The 24,227-nt window shown below is 40.3% G+C and overlaps 1 protein-coding gene across 1 annotated transcript in view; it reads left to right on the top strand.

The window, feature by feature from the left end:
- The first annotated feature begins 369 nt into the window (after nucleotides 1-369).
- tm9sf2 (transmembrane 9 superfamily member 2) overlaps nucleotides 370-24,227 on the top strand; it is a 45,209-nt gene continuing 21,351 nt past the window's right edge. The window contains exons 1-9 of the mRNA XM_056764064.1: nucleotides 370-675; nucleotides 3,112-3,179; nucleotides 6,123-6,216; nucleotides 6,326-6,456; nucleotides 8,943-9,072; nucleotides 9,153-9,277; nucleotides 11,023-11,134; nucleotides 20,664-20,743; nucleotides 20,941-21,049. Of these exons, the coding sequence (XP_056620042.1) occupies nucleotides 520-675; nucleotides 3,112-3,179; nucleotides 6,123-6,216; nucleotides 6,326-6,456; nucleotides 8,943-9,072; nucleotides 9,153-9,277; nucleotides 11,023-11,134; nucleotides 20,664-20,743; nucleotides 20,941-21,049 (1,005 nt within the window). The 5' untranslated portion in view covers nucleotides 370-519. The remainder of the gene's footprint in view (nucleotides 676-3,111; nucleotides 3,180-6,122; nucleotides 6,217-6,325; nucleotides 6,457-8,942; nucleotides 9,073-9,152; nucleotides 9,278-11,022; nucleotides 11,135-20,663; nucleotides 20,744-20,940; nucleotides 21,050-24,227) is intronic.

Genomic DNA, 24,227 nt, shown 5'->3' with positions numbered 1-24,227 from the left:
CAGATTTAAAATGTATGCATTTATGTATTAAGTGTTTCACTAATACTATAATAATATTAATCAGATTGACAAACTCGTTTTCACACGCTCCTTAAGGTGGACTATATTAGTAGCTAATGTAGGGAATAGTGAATGAGGCTATAGTGGGCAATTTCGGACACTGCTCAGTGTGTGCAATTTCTTTTGCCATGCACTTTAAGGTACCTGCTATTCCAACACAAAAAACAATATACTATTAGGGAATAATATAATAATGCTAATTGAATTTGGAACACAGTGCAGGCTTCGTTTTTTTTCTCACTACCCATCATGCATTTCGAGAACGATGACGTGTCTGCGAGTCAGACCATTCAGACGCTGCTACGCAGGCAGAAGACAAGAGGTGCTACGCAGGCAGCAGTTCCGCTAACGTGAGGTCTTCTGTTCGTAAATCACCAATGTCTGAATTTTGAGGCATACCGTATATTTCTCGCATGTAAATATCTCAAACCGAATCCTTAAGTAATCAATCAAAGCAAAATGTTCCTTTTCCACCGTGTTTGTGTTGTTTTGTTTTTGTTTTTGCTGTGTGGATCGCTGCGGGATGCATTTTGTTTCTATCTTCCTGGTTTGGCCCCGGTCAGCTTCTGCGAAAAAGACTCGAGCGGCAAAGACAGCGAAGTGCCAGACTGCAAAGTAAATAAACACTACCATCTATAATAGATCATCTGTGATCTAATATCACAGATTAAGTGAAGTGAATTGCATGATGCTAGCTAGATGAGCTATTAGTATGTCAGATAAGAAGGTGGTAACTGTAATAGCATTTATCATTACAGTGAGTTAAATTGTCATATTATCGACGCTACAAAATATAATGATACAGCGCTAAACAAGTGCAGGTGTACAATAGCAGTGACAGACGATACTTCAGTTACATCTTCAATAATAACGAATTTAGTAGCCCTGTGAAACATGGAATGAAGTTTAATGACAATAAAAAAAAAATGAGTACAATATGTAAATAAAAGCGTATTTAAACGTAACTTAATTGTGCTAACTAGTGATGATTATACAGTGTTATAAACGCATTCAGCAAATGACAGTCTTGCTTCCAGTTGTCACCTTTGCATTTTCTTGTCTTAGAGGCAGGGCTTGACATTAAGCATTGTCATGTGGTTGTCTTTCGGACAAGTAAATCTGTCATTCCCTTGTCCGAGCACAAAAATTACTTGTCCAAAAAAAACAATTATATTTCATTTTAATTATAATATAATCAGTATAATTGTTACGGATTTAGATTGGTCAAGATTTCTTCTAAGCATTTTAACTGGTGTCCGCTTTGGCTGCCTGAATTTGGGTATAGGCCAACTCTCAGTGACTGCTATAAATCAGAGGCAAGCAGTAATTATTATTAGTGTTAAGGCTTTAAGTTAACTTTTTTTGCACATAGATAGCACTGGTGCTAGAGAGGAAGTTTGGTAGCACAGGGAGAAATGTGCAAGTGTAGTTCATTATGAATAGACTGATAACTGACAAAGGCATTAATGTTACATACAGATAAATTAGGGCCATATCATTTTTAGGTTACCTAAATTAGTTTTAAGTGTTCTAAGTTCTGTGTTTTTCCTTTTTTTTACTATACGATAGTTGTATATTTGTCCTCATAAATTACTGCAGTATATTATAGTATTTATTTACTATAGTATACAGTGTTTATCAATCAACTACAAGGGCACTTCAATTTTCAAAAGCAAATACACTAGAGTGTTTTTTGTCTGAGTGTTAATTCAACAGGACTTTTATTTTGACAGGACTTCGGGAAGACGCTTGTTTGCAGATAGCTTCATTCAAACAGTAAAAGATTGTAAAATAATGTCTCAGAGAAACTCTGGAGATGAAGTTCATGTGTTCATATCCTCATACAGTGCAGACGAAGATAAATCCTCGATAAATTCAGCGAACGGTTGATTTTTAAACGAGATAACTCGACAATGGCGGGGAAAGAGTTAATGTAAGCAGAACCTAATGATATTTAATCTTAGTTTAAAAAGCATCTGTCGCTATTTTCACTTAGTGTAAATAGCCACTGCCTGTTATATATGTCACATCATTGTTTTTCGTGATTGTGTATTAGCTGCACAGTTCCATGTATTACTACACGCGTGTCACGCTTGTGCATTTGTCTGGGTCTGTGTCACTGTATGAGGACATGAACACTAACTATATCTCCAGAGCTGATCTGAGAGTTTATTTCATAAGAATTTCACTGTTCTAGAAAATATATCTCAGCCACACTCTTTGCGACGACACGTCAAAATAAACGTCTGGTAAACTTGAACATCCAGATTCAAAAAACCCTGTTATGTAATTATATGTAAATATTTACGATAGTAATTTTTTGTATTCAAGCTGTAAATTGATAAACTAAAAACACTAGAGTACACCTATATTTACTAAAATATGTATTTCGAAAGCACAAGTGTATCTGCAAAATGAGGAATTTTACTGTAATTTATCATTGTAAATAATATACATACTATACTTCAGTATCTAGACAAATATATAATTATTGTATAGTAAAAGAATGGAAAACACAGAATATAAAACGGAAAAAAGGAACTCTGGAAAAAATTAATTATATCGCCCTAATTTACCCAACTGTAACATTAATGTCCTTCGTTCGTTACCTGCCTATTTATGTGATAAACTACACATAAATATTTTTTTATGTGTATATTTTTTCTAACATAACATACGTTTTATACTTGTGCTACAACTGTTTGGCCTGTGCAACAAAACTTTAAACCTCTGTAGCACCAGTGCTACGTGCAAACAAAGTTAAAATCTATATACTATAGATTTACTGACAAGACAATGAATCTGTTTAAACCAGGGGCCAGGTGCATAAACCACTTAGACTAGACTTAGATGTTAGTCATCTAATATTTTTCTTCAAGACTGGTCATAACTTTTTAAATCAGTTACATAAAAAGGTAGTTATACTGAAGTAATACTGATATGTCCTAAACTAATTGATTAAACTAACAAATGATTATTACAGATATATGAATTTACTATGGGTATTTTAACATTTTTACAATAACAGTTTTTGGCTTTTCTTTTTGACAGTCATCCATAGAGCTTTTTGTGAACAGACTGGATTCGGTGGAGTCTGTTTTGCCATATGAATACACAGCGTAAGTATTTCTTGACATTAGTTACTTAAGCGGTTGGAACTTTTTTGATATTTTATTGAACAACTCTTGTGTGCAAGAGTCACACCTGTGGGGTTAACTGGTTATTACGGTTTGTGGGCATTAACTTTCTTATGCATTGGACTTCACAAAATCGGGCTGAAACTGCTGTGAAACAGAGTGAGCGAGTGTCAGAATAATGCAGTGAAAAGGAGGGAGAAAAATGCCAGTGGAGAGTAGGAATAAAGTTTCCGGGTGACTGCTGTGTTTGTAAAGGGATCAAAAATGAAAACTCTTTCATAAACGTGTATTACTTTCTTTTGTGGAACACAAAATATATTTTGAAGAATAATGGTAACCACACAACATTGGTTGTTTCACTCATTTCAGAAAGTGAAACACATATATTATATAGATTCATTACACATAGAGTGAAATATTTCAAGCCTTTATTTCTTGAAATTTTGATGAATATGGCTTACCAATAATGAAAACCCCAAATTCAGTGTCTCAGAAAATTAGAATTTTGCATAAGATCAATATAAAAAGGACATTTTAAACCGAAATGTCAGATTTCTGAAAGGTATGTTCATTTCTATGCACTCAATATTTGGTTGGGCCACCGTTTTCATGAATTACTTCATCAATGCGGTGTGGCATGGAGGCAATCAGCCTGTGGCACTGCTCAGGTGTAATGGAAGCCCAGGTTGCTTTGATAGCGCCTTTCCGGTCATCTGCATTGTTGGGTCTGGTGTCTCTCATCTTCCTCTTTACAATACCTCATAGATTCTCTATGGGGTTCAGGTCAGGCGGGTTTGCTGGCCAATCAAGCACAGTACCACCCTGGTCATTGAACCAGCTTTTGGTACCTTTGGCAGTGTGGACAGTTGCCAAGGCCTGCTGGAAAATGAAATCAGCATCTCCATAAAGCTTGTCAGCAGAAGGAAGCATGTAGTGCTCTAAAATTTGCTGGTAGATGGTTACGTTGGTAACGTTGACCATTCTTCCAGGAGCACAACGACGACTCATCCAGGTGGTCAAAAAAGATCCTAGAACAACATCTTAAGAGATGCAGGCCTCTCTTACTTGAGTTAAGGTCAGTGTCCATATTTATACAATAAGAAAGAGACTGTGCAAAAATGGCATGCATTGGAGAGTTCCAAGGCGAAAACCACTGCTGACCAAAAAGAACACAAAGGCTTGCCTCACATGTGCTATAAAATATCTTGATGATCCCCAAAACGTTTGGGCAAATATTCTGTGGACTGATGAGACGTAGGTTGAACTTTTTGGTAGGTGTGCGTCCTGTTACATCTTGCGTAAAACTATCACAGCATTTCATAAAAAGAACCAATCATACCAACAGTCAAACATGGTGGAGGTGGTGTGATGGTCCGGGGCTGCTTTGCAGCTTTAGGACCTGGACGACTGGCCAAAATTGATAGAACCATGAATTCTGTGCTCTACCAGAAAATCCTAAAAGAGAATGTCCGGCCATCAGACTGTGAACTCAAGCTTAAACTCAATTGGGTTATGCAGCAGGACAATGATCCAAAACAGAACCGCAAGTCCACCTCTGAATGTCAAAAAAAAAGGGGTCTGGAGTGGCCTAGTCTAAGTCCGGACTTAAATCAAGTCCGGACTTAGACTAGGCCACTCCAGACCCCTTTTTTTTGACATTCAGAGGTGGACTTGCGGTTCTGTTTTGGATGACCTTAAAAAGGCTGTTCATCCTCGAAGACCCACAGATGTGGCTGAATTAAAACAATACTGCAAATAAGAGTGGGCCAAAATTCCTCCACAGCGATGTGGAGCGATCACAAACGCTTGATTGTAGTTGTTGCCGGGAAGGGTGGCAAAACTAGTTATTAGGATAAGGCGGCAATTACTTTTTCAAATAGGGTCAGTAATGTTTTGATTCTTTTTCCCTTAATAAATAAAACCATCATTTAAAAACAGCATTTTCTGTTTACTCTGGAAATCTTTGTTTAATATAAAAATTTGTTTGAAGATCTGGATCATTTAAGCATGACAAATATGCTAAAAAACAAAAAAATCAGGAAGGGGCAAAACACTTTTTCACAGTAAAGTATATAACATATGGGTTTCACTTTCTGAAATGAGTGACAAAAAATATTGACCTTTTTCATGATATTCAAATTTTTTTGATATGTTCCTTTATATTTATAATATAAACCAGCATTAGAGAACTATCTCTTCATTGTTCGTTTCCTCCCCCCTAAATTTTAGCTATCACACATGTAACGAGCAAGGTGGGAAGAGAGCCGAGAGGGAACGGTCTCGCATCTCTTACGGAGAAGATCTGACGCATAAGAGGACGAGTGACATGAGTGTACGACGAGAGGGACTCATTATCACTCGCGTCACTGGCCTCGCGTCGTTCCCCCACGGCTCTCGTCCCGCCTTGCTCGTTACAACACAATAGGCACATGTAAAGTATTTTTTGACACTACTCATTTACAGGTTTTGAATGGCATGAAGGGTGGAAGTGTTTGCTCACTATATAGAATAAAGTGAATACTGCAATTTTCCTTGACTATTTTTGCAGTCAGTTAAAACCTGTTACAAATCACAAGATGAGACAAAAGACAGTACTTGAACTGGATGCAGCACATCGTGGCATTTAAAACATTGCTCTGCTAAGATAAAATTATCTCTTGAAATGTTTCCTTGTTGTGATACAAAGAGTTACAAACATAAAAGCTGCAGCTGTTCTATCACTTCCAGTGGAGCAGATTCATTACTAAACAATAAATACACACGGATGGACAGATGGATTTTATTTGATTTTTAGGGAGATTTTGTGATTGCTTTTTGTGTTTGTGTGTAGTTCAATTACATGGTTAATTCTGAGCTATAAAATGTATTTTTATGCTTTACCCTTTGTCTTGTTTTCTTTTCTTACTCTTTCTTATATTCATTAAGGTTTGATTTCTGTGCTAATCAGCCTGAGAAGCGTCCATCTGAGAACTTGGGTCAGGTGCTGTTTGGCGAGAGAATCGAACCGTCTCCATATAAGGTGCAACACACTCTCACTGACTCTCTATTCACAATTACTCTATTGTGAGGATTATAAAAGCTTACACTTTGAAATGTGTCATCTGGCTTTCTTGTTATTTGCCTTCTAGTTTTCCTTCAAGAAAAATGAGGAATGCAAGAGTGTCTGCCAAAAACAATACAACACAGACAAAAAAACGGAGGATAAAGCCAAACTGGACTTCCTTAAGAAGGGCATGCTTCTCAATTACCAACACCACTGGTGAGGCAGCATTTCTCCTATTCCTACAGCAGTGACAGCAATAACATGGCTACACACTGTTACAGACGTGCTCAACAGGGCTCCAGACTGGACATAAAAATATTAATTTGCGAGTGATGTTTTTGTGGAGGTCACCATCGGCGACCGTGCAAATTTACTTGTTTTTAACTTTTTAAAAATGATTTTGTGAAGACATTTTTACTTGCTCACAAGGCCACAGCAATTAGTACAATTATTTCAAAATTATATAACGGTCTCAAAAATCAACAGTTAGATTCCACTTTCCATAATAAAATAACCTGGGAAAAAGAAGAACTACACACTCGTACCAGTGGAGGCTTTTTGCCTGGAAAAATATTATTTGTTTTTTTACTACCCCAGTACAAATGAGATATAGGGGAGTTGTTTCTCAGTGTTGGAGAGAATGCAACTCCCCATCAGCAAACCATTACCACCTAGTTTGGACATTTCCAGTCATCCAACCGTTTTGAAAAGATGACCATAAAACATGAGAGACCGTGCTACAAGTTAATATGCCATTCCAATTTAATGTGTTATATTTTGGTAATGTAAAAGTACAAGGTATTCAGAATGTTTATTTATGGAGAGGGTTGTTATTAGCAGCAAAAAAGGCTATTACTCGTAGATGGCTTCAACCGCTCTCACCCACTGTGGAAGACTGGAGAGGAATTATATCTGAGATGAATATTGTAATTGATTTCACCAAAACATTGTTCTATTGTATGCTTGATTTCTGCAAAAAATTATAAAAAGAAATTTTTTAAAAAAAATATATCCACGAGGAAGAGGGAGTGCCTACCATCCGCGACCCAGAAAGTCCCATTCTGAGGTCAACTGCCTTTAAATGCATAGACAGGCATTATTTGAAGACTATTTGAATTTTTTTGCATATATATATTTGTGAACAAATGGAAAAACATTTTTTTAACTATTCTGTATTCTGCAGATTTTCCCCATATTTTTGTGGTCAAATTAGCAAAAAAGTCTGCAGATTCCGTATGACCATCTTGTGATGGTCTTGAAAGAAAAACTTTATGTGAGCAAAACTTATGAGAAGGAACATTTAGACAAAGGATAACAAAGTATTTTTTATTAAAAAGTGTTCATGTTAAAAAGTTCATGTTATATGCCTCTTAAAAATAATATTTGGTGACTGCTTTTTCCCCTATGAGAGCAACTGGCACATTTAGAAAGCATTTTAGAAATCAGACTTTGCTTTTGTTTTTTATTCTAAATAATATTGTAAATAATACAACAAATGAAAATGCAATGGACAAAAAAGATGGGACCCTAAACCTAATATTTTGTTGCACAACCTTTAGAGGCAATCATTGAAAGCAAATGTTTTTTGTAGGGAGGTTGGCTACAATTCCATGGACCTTAAACTTGTTAATAATATGTGCCTCTGTTGTCACAGGAACATTGAGCCGCTTTGAGATGGTCTTGTAGCCTTTACCCTTACCATGTTTGTCTATTATTTTCTTTCTGAGCTCCTCAGACAACTTTATCCTTTGCTTTCTCTGGTCCGTTTTCAGTGTGGTGCACAAAATGATACAAATTTTTTAATTTATCACTCTTCAGGAGTAATGAAGCATTATATCAATGAGCTGTAAGGGTATAAACAAATTTGAGCACGTCTGTAAACACCTTTCATAGTGAATAGCAGCATGGTTGTGAATCACAACAGTGGTTCAGCAGTCAAATTACAAATGCACAATTGCAAGTGTAATACTGTGTTTATGCATACATAAAAGGGATAGTTAATACTAAAACATTGTCACAGTAAAATGTTTCATATCATTGGGTATTGATAATTATGGAGGTTGACACACTGCTGCATTGTTTGCAATGCCTCCAGGCAGCTTTTTCAGTCATAGCAAGACAACATCCCTCTCTACTTGAATGGGGAAAGACAGATATTTCTGAACTTGCTGGCAAAAGGCAAATTTCCAACCAACAATTAAACCTAAATTTAATTGTATCGTAACATTTGTTTCTTAAGCTTAAATTGCGCTTAGAGAACAATTGAATTTCAGAACTCTCTGTGTCCTGTACAAATAGCAGAATCTACCATAAAGCTTGACTTGAATTTTTGAAGTTGAATCAGCTACTGTGCACACACACAGGTTTGTAGATGCCTCACAACAAACCTCTGTGTTTTGCACTGCTCCAGTTCTTTTTACTGGAAGGGGAGGGACAGGCCTCCAAAACGGCCATATTAAAGGCTATATTCCCTCCCCATTCATAATAATGGCGCATCTTGTTTATATCGTATCTTAAAATAATCTCATATCTTTAAATATTCCAATTTTACCCATTTTTACTTTTTTTCAGGAAAAAAAACACTGCGCGTTCTTCACTGTTTGAAATAAATATATACTGACTCGTTAAAGTTAGAAAAGTTCTTCAGTAAAGTTTTTTTTTAAATGTTCTGTTCCCTGTCTAATAAAACCCCTCTGTCTCAGGATTGTTGATAATATGCCGGTGACCTGGTGTTATGATGTAGAGGATAATCAGAAGTTCTGTAATCCTGGCTTCCCAATTGGATGCTATGTCACAGAGACAGGTCGGGCAAAAGATGCTTGCGTGGTCAATGTGAGTAAGACATTTTACAATGCGGCTTCAAGTAATTTCTCGTGTGTTTAACTTATTGTTTAAGCATTATTTTAATGCAGGCTGACTTCAATGACAAAGACACCTTCTACATCTTCAACCATGTGGACATAACCATCTACTACCATGTGGTTGAGAACGAGGCTGCTGGTGCCAGGCTGGTTGCAGCTAAATTAGAGCCTAAGAGGTATTTCAGAAACTACAAATCAACGTAGTTGAAATTTGTTTGTTTCAAAGCAACAACATAAACAACTGTTAATGCGCATGCATGCTTTTTTGGCCCGAACGTAACTTCCGCTACACATCCGCAAACAATAGAGTTCCTGCTGTTTTTTCTGATAACAAGCAAAAGAAACCAAGAAAAAACTTTACTTTGCTAAACTTGCCTCCCCAATATTTTGAATTTAGACTGCGATACCAAGTTAAACCGCTAGATATCAATGGTCCCATACAATTTCTTCAAATGTGACATACTTACAGGACTCGTATAACAAATTGTTTATTTAATAAAATACATTTTTATTTCTCCTACTATAGTAGTAAATGATGCCCCAGAACTGAAAATTGCTAAATCCCTAGAAGAAATACACACACCTAAAGGATTATTAGGAACCCCATACTAATACTGTGTTTGATCCCCTTTCGCCTTCAAAACTGCCTTAATTCTACGTGGCATTGATTCAACAAGGTGCTGAAAGCATTCTTTAGAAATGTTGGCCCATATTGATAGGATAGCATCTTGCAGTTGATGGAGATTTGTGGGATGCACGAAGCTCCCGTTCCACCACATCCCAAATATGCTCTATTGGGTTGAGATCTGGTGACTGTGGGGGCCATTTTAGTACAGTGAACTCATTGTCATGTTCAAGAAACCAATTTGAAATGATTCAAGCTTTGTGACATGGTGCATTATCCTGCTGGAAGTGGCCATCAGAGGATGGGTATATGGTGGTCATAAAGGGATGGAAATGATCAGAAACAATGCTCAGGTAGGCCGTGGCATTTAAACGATGCCCAATTGGCACTAAGGGGCCTAAAGTGTGCCAAGAAAACATCCCCCACACCATTACACCACCACCATAATTGGATTAATGAGAAATTGAACAGGTGTTCCAAATGATCCTTTAGGTGAGTGTATATATCCTTTATATATATATATATATATAATGTGTACCAAATGCCACATTATCAAACGAAAAAGATGAGTGCAGTAAAAAGTCAAAGGACTTGACTAATGAGAAATTGAACAGGTGTTCCAAATAATCCTTTAGGTGAGTGTATATTCCTACGTGACCAAAATAATTTATATATATTTGAAACAACTTGATAGTAAGTAAATTATGACAGAATTTTAATTTTTGGATGAACTATCCCATTAATAAATTAAATTAAATATAAATAGTCATATTATCAGCCACTAGCCAGACCAATAGAGGGATATCCATTGACATCACTTTCCCACGTGAACACGCCCCCCTTGAGCATCAGGACTCGTTCGCCTGAGTTGTGAAACACGCAGCAAAATGGCTGAGGAGAATAGGAGAAACAAAGAAACTGGGACTATAACATGCAATTATTTGCTGAAATTACAAGCAGCTGGACTCGACGTTGATCCTTTCAACGTCTCTATGACTTACATAGGAATAAGGTGTTCCTGGACACTGAAATGTTGCGGGGAATTGTGTTTCCTGATATTGTAAGCAGTCATTTTGGGTGTTTTATCACCCAGGAGGACGTGCCTACCCTCTATAAACAAACACGAATCAGAAGTTAATTTCGGGCCAGTCGTGTGCGTCCAATGAAACAGTCTATTTGTCAAAGACAGATGGGTGTATATTGTATATCTTTGCAATATAATGCGCAGTTAAAATGTATAAATCAATGATAACTAAATATGATTTGATATATATGATGTTTTAACTCTGTTTAAAGCTATAAGCACACAAATGTGGACAAACCAGATTGCACAGGACCTCCCATGAGCCTGAGCAACAAGTTTACTGGAGACATCAAGATTCCCTACACTTACACTGTCAAGTTTGTGGTCAGTCATTCAGATACTTTTCTTTCAACGTTAAATATATATATCAGTGTTGTGTGTGTGTGTTCGGCATGCCATTCAGGAAATTAAAGTATTTATAATATGATTGGTTGAATATAATAAAACTTGAATATATGGAATGATAATATGAATATATATGATTGGTTGAATATATGGAATGAAACTAGAATTTAATGAATGAAAATATGAATATATATGATTGGTTGAATATATACAGACGTGCTCAAAATTTTTGGTACCCCTCCACAAAAAACAAAGAATGCACAATTTTATTTGAAATAGCTTGAAACTGACAAAAGTTATTTATTCTATATTTACTGAAATCGTACTTTGCTTTTGATTTATTCTTTAACATAATAGTGTAAATACTAGAACAATTGAAAATGTCATGGACAAAAAAGATGGGACCCTTTTCCTAATATTTTGTTGCACAACCTTCGCTGCAACCAAATGTTTTCTGTAGCTCTCAATGAGACTTCTGCACCTGTTAACAGGTAGTTTGGCCCACTCTTCCTGAGCAAACTACTCCAGCTGTCTCAGGTTTGATGGGTCCTTCTCCTGACTGCAAGTTTCAGATCTTTCCATAGATGTTCCATAGGATTCAGATCAGGACTCAGGACCCACTTCAGAATAGTCCAATGTTTTGTTCTTGTCCAAGGTTTAGGGTCATTATCCTGTTGGAGGACCCATGATCTGCGACTGAGAGGGAGCTTTCTGACACTGGGCAGTACGTTTCGCTCCAGAATGCTTTGATAGTCTTGAGATTTCATTGTGCCCTGCACAGATTCAATGCAACCTGTGCCAGATGCAGCAAAGCAGCCCCAAACATAACCGAGCCTCCTCAATGTTTGCTCTTTCCACAGGTTCTTTGCTTTATTCTATGACATACCAAATGTATGCCAGTATACATGAAACAATAGCTTTTAATTTCATCACTCTTCATGAGGAATGAAGCGTTATATCAATGAGCTGTAAGGGTACCAACAAATTTGAGCATGTCTGTATATTAAGATTACTGATAATTTAAATATTATTGTGGGTTTTTATAGAGAATAGAACGATCTTGCTAAACAAGTTAGATTTGAATATTTAACTGCTTTTTAAAGTCGCCATTAAATAAAAAAATTCATTTTCATTTTTATTTGTACACATCATTTTTTTGTAATTAATTTCACTTGTAATCTTTCATCGGAAAGTGAAGAACAGTAAGACAAAAATGTACATATAAGAAGGCTTTTACGTTAGGTCTCCATGCCCTTTGCAACCCGTTTCCCCTTTCAGCTTGCGTCACCTAGTGTAAGTCCACAAGATATTGATATGTTTTCGGGCTCGTGTCCGATCACAGTCTCTCTTCTCCTCTGTTTTATTTGCTGGCTCTAACATGGTGATGGTTTGGAGACTTGCTTTGAACTAGACTGTTCGTCTTATTGTTAGATATTGCCAAACTTCACCCAGGCTGTGAGTTAAACGTATTCCGTAAAGCAGGTTATGGGCGGGGCTTGTAAACTTACCCGCACCAAAGTTACAAGTGTGATTTCAGCCGAAAGAGGGCTGCTAAGGTAGCAGCGGCAGTAAATGTCGTCCATTTAAAAGTTGTCCTACCACTAAAGTAATTTTAGAGAAATTATTTTAAGGTCAAAAACGGCTTGTTGTTGCTTTAAGACTATTTAAGACATCATTATCCACCATCATTGTATTCTTTATACATTATGAGAATATGCAGATAAACACAATAATAAGATGCTTACGGTTTGGTTATTTATTCTGTATTAGAGCACACGTGAATATTAGCCCCTGTCAGCTAATGACCGATAGACACTCTGTTATCAAAGAACCCGGGTTTACGTTAAGTAACCCATAGTTCTTTTTCTAACTTCGCTCGGTGTTTCACTAAGGAAGATATAGCCCACTCCCGAATTGCATCCACATACCTGCTATTCTCTATAGCCTTAAATGGGTACCGACGCTCCGGCTCCCAGCACCGCGTGTGCCAAGGACGGCTCGGACACGTCCAGTCTATAGAACCGCACGCAAGTGTGTGGCGTGGCCCAGCTTGCCGCCGAGCAGATGTCTCCAACGGAAACTCCCCTGAGTAAAGCCCATGACGTAGCCATACCTCGTGTGGAGTGGGCTTTTAAGCCCTTAGGCAGCTGCAGGCCCCTGCAAACATAAGACAAGGATATAGCCTCCACAATCCAATGAGACAGCCGTTGACGCGATAACGGCTTCCCTCTCTGCGGAGTGGCCCATGACACGAATAGCTGATCACAAGACCTGAAACCTGCTGTCCTATTTACATGCATATATAGTACCCGAACCGGACACAATAAGTTCAGTTTCTTCTCCTCCGGTGAAGAGAACGGAGGAGGGTGAAAAGCTGCCAGCTCAGTAGATGGGCACCTATACGCTGAGTCTAACACCTTAGGCATGAACGCTGGGTTAGGACAGAACGCGACCTTAGTAAGCCCTGGAGCGAATTGCAGACAAGACGGGCTAACTGATAAAGCCTGTATATCACTCACACGCTTTGCGGTTACCAAAGCTATGAGCAGTGCCATTTTAAAAGAAAGATACTTGAGGCCCACTCCTTCCAACGGCTCAAACGGGTGATGACAAAGGGCTTCTAAGACAATGGTCACATCCCATAACGGAACCATTCGCCTAGATGCCGGTCTTATACGGCGTGCCCCTTTCATAAATCGGCTTATTAACGGGAGCTGTCCTGCCGATTTCTCACCAAAACCCACATGACACGCTGAAATAGCTGCTAAATACACCTTTATGGTAGAGAAAGCTTTCCCTTTATCTAGCAGATCGTGTATGAAGCACAATCTATCTCTTACAGCGCACTGGAAAGGGACAATATGACTCCGCTCACACCACTCCTCAAAGACTCGCCATTTATTGCTATAAAGCAGTGGTTCTTAACCTGGGTTCGATCGAACCCCAGGGGTTCGGTGAGTCAGTCTCAGGGGTTCGGCGGAGGTCAAGACACTAGAGATGCGCGGATGAGCTAAAATGTCAACTGCATCCGCTGCTTCAAATAAATTTTCCACCCGCCACCCGCCCGCACGTAAAATTTTCTCTGATATAGATATCCGCACCCGACCCGGACCCGATCATCACTTTAATTACTCAATACTTTTTCTAGCACTGTCTTTGTCTGTAAATGCTTAAATCTAATCTTTCGATTTAGCACACACATGATGTTCCATAAAAGTTACCAACCAGTCTTATCGCTTTCATATACATTTAGTGCGTCACAGTTGTTGCATATCACAAACCCAGCACTTTATTCTACCTTGTTAAAAACCACTTCGCTAAAACGCTCCCACACGGTACTTTTCTTTCCTATCTTTTGTTTTGTTTTTAATTCTCCCTTTTTAAATTTCTCTCGTGAATGTTGTATTTTAAGAGTTTAAGTTATATTTAAGCACGTCATCTAAACCAATGAATTAGTTCTTAGTTCTACTGAAGCCTTGCAAACGCAGCAGTCATTTTTAAAACCTCTTTAGTTCACATTTGTACATTTTTATAAATCCTTAAGAATTGTGGCTTTTATAAACTTGATGCAACCAGATTTTTGTACATTAGGTAATCAAGCATTGTTTTAATATTTCATTGTTTGTATTCTATTTCAACATTTCAATGTTTGCTTCAGTTTATCATTTGAATCCATATGACACAACGCGTCGGGACCCCCGCTGAAGTACTTTTTCCAAATCCTCCACATCCATTCTTTCTACCAATTCTGTGATTTTTCTCAAAATATTACGAGTTTAATCTCGTATCACTACGAGTTTATTCTCGTAACATTTCGACTTTATTCTCGTAACATATCGAATTCATTCTCGAAATCTTGGATTTTTTTTATTTTTAACGTGGCACAAAGACGCCGTCGTAGCCTCCATTTCTGCTGACACGCGCGCATTTCTTTTAAATTACTGCAAATATGCGCCTGATTAAGAATGCGTTTAAAACATATTCGTATTTTTCGAGAAATTTTTCGCAGCGCCCGTGGATTTAACCGCCATCCGCGCATCACTACAAGACACACACCCGACTCATATGATTCGTGATGACACGCCCCGCTTGGCCATCATTGGCTGCAGGTGATCACGCAACATCGCTTTGCCTATCTGTGCTGCAGGGAATATGGTGCGCCCAGTAATCGACTTGTGACTGTCGTGATGGTACGTCGTGTGATTTCTTTCCTAATATTTTAATCCCTTCATACTAACTATGTCGAGCAAAAAAAGAAAGTGGTCGGACGAATACGTACAATATGGATTCACATGTATAACGGAACGTGATGGGAGTCAGCGTCCTAACTGCATGATTTGCAATGCCAAGTTGAGCAATTCTAGTCTATCACCGGCAAAACTAAGAGAACACTTCCTTAAGCTGCATGGAGATGGAACGCATTTCTGAACTGGTCTCTGAAAGGCAACAGCAGAATTCACACTGATTTGCAGTATATATTCATTATCATGTTTTAATGGTTTTGTTCTTTGAACACAGTGATGTTGATGCACGGTTCATTTTGTGCACCAGTAAAATATATACCTATGTTTTGAATTTTTTAAAAAAGTCATATTTTATTTTTCCAATTAAGAAGGGTTCGGTGAATGCGCATATGAAACTGGTGGGGTTCATTACCTCCAACAAGGTTAAGAACCACTGCTATAAAGGGAGCGAGTAGAGGGGGCTCTTGCACTCTGAATGGTGTGAATGACTGCAGACGGTAGACCAGCCGCATTCAAATTCCACCTCTCACGGGGGCCAAGCCCAAAGGGCTATTCTGTCCGGGTGAGGTCAATTTCTCCCCCTGCCTGCGTCAGAAGGTCCCTCCTGAGCGGGAGGGGCCACGGTTGCCCTGCTTACTGTTGAATTATCTCTGCCACCCACGGTTTGGACGGCCAGCGCGATGCTATTAGTATTAACGAAAGACACTGCTCCCTCACCCTGTCTAGAGTGGGGGAAATTAGACTCAGAGGAGGGAAAGCATACAGAAGTACTTCTGGCCATGGGTGGCCTAAGGCATCCACACCCAGCGGTGCATTTCCGTCAGTTAGCGAGAAATACAGAGGACACTGAGCGTTTTCTTTCGAGGCGAAGAGATCTACGGCAGCCTGACCGCATCTCTGCCATATCTGGGACACCACCTGGGGGTGGAGTTTCCACTCCCCGTACAATAGATTTCCCCTGGACAGCAAGTCCGCACCCCTGTTGAGTCGCTCTGAGGGATAAAAGCCTTGTATCGGCCCATACAATCATCTTTTCTGCCAGCTGATGCAGAGGCAGAGAGTGTGTGCCTCCCTGTCGATTGATATAAGCCACCACCGTGGTATTGTCTGTTTTCACCAGAACATACTGGCTTTTGATGAAGCCCAAAAAATGTTTCAGTGCTAACCATACTGCCATCAACTCCAAATAATTTATATGTTTGTGTGTCATGTTCGTAAGCATAGTCTGTACGGTACCACTTTCCCCATCTGTAAGCGGTCGAGGCATTGTGTGAAAGACGCGATCCTCTCTTCTGTCAGTGTTACTCTGTACGAGAGGGAATCTATGTTGAGCCCCAGATAATTTGTCTGCTGAAAAGGCTCCAGTCGGCTCTTTATCATATTGATCTTGAACCCTAAATTGCCGAGGTGATGTAACACAATCTCCGCGTCTTTCACTGCTTGCTCTCTCGACGAAGAGCATATGAGATAATCGTCTATGTAAGACAATATTCTTATTCCCCTGTCCCTCAAAGGGAACAGAGCTGCTTCCACACACTTCGTAAAAACCCTTGGGGCTAAAGACAGTCCGAATGGAATAGTTTGAAATTCGTAAGCTGTGCCTTGGTGTGCAAATCTGAGGAATTTTCTGTGAGAGGGGTAAATATCTATGTGAAAATAAGCGTCTGCCAGATCGACTGTCACAAACCAATCGTTTGGACGAATCGATCAACAGAGCACTCTGTGTGTTAACATTCTGAATGAATACTTTCTCAGGTGCTTGTTTAACACACGAAGGTCCAGAATAGGACGGAGGGCTGTGCCTCCTTTCTTTGAGATAACAAAATAGCGGGAGTAAAAACCCTGACGGCTCTCCTCCTTGGGCACTACTCTGATTGCCCGTTTGTTTAACAGAGTTTCGATTTCGACCGTCAGCACTCGGGCCGATTCCCCCTGTGCTACTGACATCAAAATCCCATTGAACCGAGGTGGTTTCATTGCGAATTGAAGCCTGTATCCCCGTGAAATCGTTGCCAAGACCCAAGGGTGAACGGCACTTGCACGCCAGTCTGTTATGCGGACCGAGAGAGGACCTCTGTACACTTCCGCCCCGCTGGCGTCGCACAGTGATGACGTCATCACAATCGCCACGCGGGCTTCGGCTGAAGGAGTGAGCACTCCCCCCAGGGTGAGCGCATTTCATGCGATCCGAATTTTGAGTTTGGGACATATCGGCGTCGGCTGTTTGCCTGGTTGCGATAATGGAATGTTTATTGATATGTTTTCTGAATTTGGGGAGCATTTCGCCCTCGGCCCGTGGCCTGGATGCGAAAAAGCATTTTTTATTCTTAAATCCCCTGCACATAAAAATATTCGAGAACATATCGTGAGTGCTTGGTGACACTGAACACAATTTTGAGCTACCTTGTTTTTTTGAACACGAGGAGAACAACTCAAACTGGCCCTTACCGAACTGAACACCATAGGGCCGTTTTCCCCCTTTCTTCTCTTCGCGGGCGGAGAGAGAAGGGCTGGGGAATAACTGCGTGTCAGGCCACACGCTTCTTCTTCCTGTCCTCTGGGTTTGACGGACGGTTTTTAGCTGCCGCCGCCGCGTATGAATGCTTTCCCCACGGTCCAGGGCCAGCCGATCGTGGTCGCTGGCCTGCGTGTTGTCCACTGTGAGCCGGTCTTGGACCTCTATCACCCACAGGTCTCCCTCTTGCCGCTGCGACTGCTGCGAAGCCCTGCCGCACGGGTGCAGAGGCTGGTCGCGGCACTTGCTTGCATGGCAAACAGAGGTTAAACGCCTCGTCCTCCTGTTTCCTGAGGGTGCTGGTTTCCCTCATTTTCTCTAGGGCAGGACCAAACAACCATTACGTAGGGTCGTACGCTGCATCCATCACCTCCGATTTTTGCGCGTCGCCCAAGCCCGACAGGTTTAGCCATAACGCTCTCTCACCTGACACAGCCAATCCCATCACACAGCCGCAGCCCTGGACCGCGCCGCGGGAAGAGCGCAGAATTAAATCGTTCACCATGCAAATCTCGTCCCAGAGTATAGGGTTCGGTGCTCCCGAATCCAACTGGCTTCCCATCTCCTCCAAAATCTCTACTTGATACGTGACAGTAAAGTCAAAGCGTTCAGCAAGCATATGGATATCCCCTGGCATTTATACGTTCTCTGATAAATCGCAGCGGTTAGCCGATCCATTTTTCCCGGCAGCGAAATCTGCGAGGAGGCAGGGATTGAACGCCGACTCGGATGGAGGTGAAAAGCCACTGAAGACTCTACCGCTGGGGGTCCGGCCATGGAATGTCCCTTGGTGGGGAGCTTGCTCTTAAAGGCTATCCCAATAACGGGACATTTCCTTCATGCAAGCCGGCACGGCGGGCAAAAGTTGTCTCGCTGCAGTCTGAGCAGGCGGCAGCCTTTTCCCGTCATAAAGGTCCCTCTCAGTCCCTCCGGCATCTTTTACCGCGGGCCAAGGAAGGCCTAGTTTAGCCGCGGCACGTTTGCTGACCTCATGCAGGTTGCTGTCTATCTGCGAGGCCGACTCGTTCGTGCTCGGCGGCCTGGACTGTTTGGGTGGGGAAGGGGGAATTTTCTTCTTCGCCGTCCATATCCAGATCGAGGAGATCAGAGTTACCATCGTCCTCATCCTCCGGTTCGCCGCCTTCCTGCTCGAGCAGGCCGTCAAACAACGGCGGCATGTCCGGGGATTCGGCTTCCATCATATCCGCCCAGCTCGTAGTAGCTCGCGGGTGATGGCCAGTTGCTGCAGATTGCGTGACAGTTCCAGACAGGCATGGGTCCTGCTTGTTGGCCACTGCCACCCTCAATCTTCTCAAGAATTTTCACCGGCATTGATGCACAGTGAGCGCATGTTCGCGGGTCCGCTAGAGACGCTTGAGCGTGTTTCTGCCCCATACACGTGATGCACATGGGATGAGGGTCCCTACCCGAGATGGTAACTCCACATGAGGATGGACACGGGCGGGATGCAACCTCCCTGGCCTTCAACTCTTTCCCTTTGGCGGGGGAAACAGCCGTCGACATGATGCTATCACCGACTCGTACGGCACAGTAGCCTAATACAAAAAAGGTAATAAAACCCTTAGAAGGTTCGCCTTGACGCGATAACCTAATTAGACTTGACGTCTCCTACCGCTGTAAATTAATACGCAATAGAACTATTGGGATAGCTCACCATGACGCGGCCGCTATTCCAACTCTCAAAAATGTCAGCTCAACACAATCCTGTTTACTAACCTTGCGTTCGGTGACGGGTTCCTATGACGGTCCACCTGTTGAACATGTTGAACACGAAAAGTCAGCTGGTACGGGCGTGCTGAGAGAGCTTGCTGCATTCTCCCACGGGAAGAAAGCGTGAATGACATAGGTGGAGGTCGACCTGACTGATATAGGCAGGGCGGAGCCTGGTCACGGGTCTACCTGTCTGTCAGAGACAGACGTGGTGTCATAAGAGCTTCCGTAGTTGGTCACGCACAAAGCGATTCCCATAGTGAAACACCGAGCGAAGTTAGAAAAAGAACCAGAAATGATGACGTATGTGTGTTCAATACATGAATCATGTAAATGACATATTTTCCATTAAAAACGGCATTTTGTAGTTTGCATCAGTGGATACTACCGCTAAACATTTCTATTGTTAAAAAATGGTAAAATAATGAATGTTAAACCTCAATAGTCTTGCGTTGCACTGGGTACACTGGTTGCACTCAAACCTTATCTGTCTTCTTTGATTTGATTGGTCACCACAACGGCTCTGTAAACAGTAACCGCCTTCTTACAAATTTTTGCAGCACCAAAATCTACAGATAAGCTTTTAGGCATTTTTATCACAAATTGTATTACACACCACAAGAAAACAATTTCCGTCACAGCAAATGCCTGAGGGTTAGCAGCCCTGTATTTACTGAAGAACTGATTGGTGTGTCTGTCATCAGTTTGGCTGCCTGTGCTTGCAAACCATTTACTTCATCGAAAAAGATCATGGCTGCCTCCTTGGGTTAAAATGATTATTACATATAGGTTTTTATTTTGAAGAAATGAAAATATTTGATGTGCCTCTAACGACAAATGCTAGTAGTGTAAGGCTGTTACAACGTATTAAGCCATACGTCTCTCTATACCCTGGGTTCCTTTTAAAACTATGGCTATGTTTATGCAACTGGCTGCAAGTGTTCTATAAATGATCTTATTACATTAGTGTTGCTGCAGAGCACTTGGTTTTTATAATTTAACTGTTTGCTTGTTGTAGGAGGATAAACAGATTCGCTGGGCCTCTCGATGGGATTATATTCTTGAGTCGATGCCACACACCAACATTCAGTGGTTCAGGTGAGATTTTGTCTAACACTGTACACAGGATAGGACCCTGTTCCGAATGGCTCAGTTAATGTAAACACTTGTCACCAAAGTTGGATTTTATTGGCTGAGGCATTTGGGTAAGGGTCTGTATCCTAATATGTAATTCTGTTCTTTAGCAAATGAAACATGCATAATATACACTCAGCTGTTCTGTTTTTCTTCATTAGTATCATGAACTCACTGGTGATTGTACTCTTCCTCTCGGGGATGGTCGCTATGATTATGCTTAGAACGCTACATAAGGACATTGCTCGATACAATCAGATGGACTCTGTGGTAAGTTCAGCCCTGTGACTTTTACATGTCATTGTCTGTCATACAACAGTCTCTCCAAGGTTTTAGATCATAGAATTCAATACAAAAATCAAGAAAGAGCCACAATATTTTTACAAATTGCTGGAGATTTCCTGCTAAGGGGTAGTGAGATGTCATCTTGTCGTGTGACAGGCATTTCGTCAAAGCGTTCTTGAAAATAATGCATTTCACACTAGCTAATACAACATGTAATACAATTCAGAGAGTAATGTCACAATAGGCTTAGCATGCAAAAATTGAACACAACCCCCTTCATATATGAGATTGTGAGATATTGCTATTATCAGTGTTCAGCTCTGCCCTACAGAGTTCCGTTGCAACCATTATCAATCCCTGAGTCATGGTGCTCATTCGTCATATGTCGTCCGGATCCGCGCGGATTACTTTTGTATTGCTTTTTTGTTAAAGCTCTTATAACTTGCGTCAATCAGGTCCCGCCCTTTATATCTTTTAATAACGCTCTTAACATCAGTCCCGCACTTTATTTTCTCAATCCTACATGTTTTATAACAGAAAACAAAACCCACGACACGCAAACACTTTGGTTCCTTTAGACATGCATCCAGTTTGTATAAGGAAACCTCTCGGAAAACTTAAACAAAGTAAGATAATTTTAGATGTTTAATTATGACTTGGAGCATTGGGATCATGAGACGAGGTCAACGTATTTATTTTTTATGAAAATCTCTAAAATCTACAAAATCTATATTTTACCTATTATTTTACCTCAAAATTATTGTCATGTGATTAGCTGCTGATCCATAAGTGTCATGTTTTGCACTTAAAAAAACTTGTGCAGGCCAAAAGCCTGAGAAAATGACAATACAACCCCCTTATATCCACCCACAAAACACATTTGTTTTGTAGCTCAACCGACAAGAAACCGCTACGTGCCGAAATAATTTGGTTCTTGAATGACTTGCAAATAAGGCTCAATGCGAGACGGCTGTCTCGTTATTCACATGAAGCGGCATTTAAAAGAGGATTTCTAACGCAGTTTAAGTTTAGGAGACTATGTATGCTATAATTGATATCAGGTTGAATTAATGATCAGAAATATGAATAGCATGTGTGATAGAGGTGGGCGATATATATCGTCGGCGATAATATCGAGTTTGTTGTGTAGACGATGTGCAAATTCTCATTATCGAGTATTTAAATTACTGCGAAAAAACTTCCCAAAATGCGCATTAAAACTCCACACATTCAGAGGCTGCAGCAGGGCGTCACGTGATTGCTGTTCTGCGTGCGTCACGTATACGTTCGCATGGTTAGCGCATGGTCGCCCGCAAGTTCAACACTTGAAAACGAATGTGATTAGGCTACACATTTGACAGAAGGAGATAACATGCAGACAGCCGCGCAATCTACTTCGGATGACTTAGTTACTAAACGTGGCTCAACCTCACTTGCATGGAAGTGGTTTGGTTTTGAGAAAACTGATGTTGCTCAAAAGACGGCACTCTGCAAAGTGTGTAGGAAACATGTTTCTGTTAAAAGCAGCTCGACGACCAACTTGTTTCACCACCTGCGGACCAACCATAGCAAGGAATACCAAGAGTATGAAAAGTTCCGAGACTCCGCGTCCGCTGCCCGAGAAAAGCCGACATCGGCTAAGGTACCTGCTGCATAACACACTCAACAAACTTTAGCGGAGTCGTTTAGCAGAAAAGTGTCTTACGATAAGAAATGCAACAGGTGGCAAGACATTACAAATTACTTTTTTGTTTTACTTTTTTACTTTTAGTTCGATGTTCTTACACTAGTTCAATTAGTATTTTGTATGTCTATTTGAATTTTTACTTGAATACTTACATGCTAAAGAAAATAAATAAGCATTATTTTCATTCAAAATTGTGGCCATTATTATCATCAGTGATTAAGTAACTCAGACTTTTAAAATCACATTTTTAATGGATATCGTCTAATTATCGTTATCGTTAAAATCGACAAAAATATCTAGATAATATTTTTTGTCCATATCGCCCACCCCTAATGTGTGATTTTGCCAGTGATTTTAGAAATGAATGTTGCCAGCAGGGTTTACTTTCCAGCTATCTGAACCCTGCACTTTTAATGCCTTTTAATGTTCAGCTCTTTGTTACTGCTCAAAAAGTGAATCATTCACACCACTCCTAGATCCCATCCCCCGTCAACTGAGAAGTGGAATCTGTTTTTAAAAGCTTGTGCCCTACTGACATTGAGAGAAGTAAAACATTTATACGCAGGTCAAAACATTATTTCGTCACACTTTTATATAATAACGATGAAACTGACTACAAACCGCATATTTTGGCACATTTATTTTTTTGTTTTGTCTTCACATGGGCCTCTGTTCTAGCTCATTAATAATAATTGATGTTACATTTTGGCCCTGTGTAGTTTTCTTTCTCATTTATAATTATACCGTATTGACTGAAAGAAAGTATGTAGGCCTTCGATTGTCGCATTGTAACGTTAATTTCTGATTTAGCTGCTTGTCACTTGACTCACACCCGCTCCGAGCGTGCCTCGAACCGCAAATCGGTCCACTCCGGCTTAGAAGACGGACACGCTATCGAGGAGGCTATACTCCGCTATGGTCTTCATAGGCAAATTGAAGTAGTTGGTGGAAACTCCCCGCTCCTGCGTGATCAATGTGATGGTTTTCTCTGACACACATTTTAGTGTATAATTATAGCAATTTTTGCAAAAAAATCTCAAAAACTGTCAGCTTGCACGTTTCTTACTATTACCCTTTCTTCCATATGGATCAATTTTCTGTTCTGATCACATCAATCTGTGCAAACTACTTAGTAGGCACCCATCAGAGGCTGCATTTTTATGATGTCATCATGTAGACTTCATGCGAAGTAATTTACAGCATTTCAGAACTGCAAAAATACAAACACAAAAAAATATGAAGCCATTTTCATCAACCCTATCAAATACAAATGACTAAATCCTATTTTATATTTGAAATACATCTATCGTAAATACTGCCTATCCCCTCCTGCTACCCTTTGCGTTGCACACCCTTGTCGCATATTGTGAAAATGTCCCGTATTTTCACCAGTCTATAGGTTTTTAGTTGTCACCATTAAGAGAAACCCATCAGGGCTCCAGACAAAATAATCTCTTATGGAGCCATTGGCTTAAA

The sequence above is a fragment of the Triplophysa dalaica genome, chromosome 2, assembly GCF_015846415.1.
Source record: "Triplophysa dalaica isolate WHDGS20190420 chromosome 2, ASM1584641v1, whole genome shotgun sequence".
NCBI classification, from domain to species: domain Eukaryota; kingdom Metazoa; phylum Chordata; class Actinopteri; order Cypriniformes; family Nemacheilidae; genus Triplophysa; species Triplophysa dalaica.
This window is presented reverse-complemented; position numbering and strand designations above follow the sequence as displayed.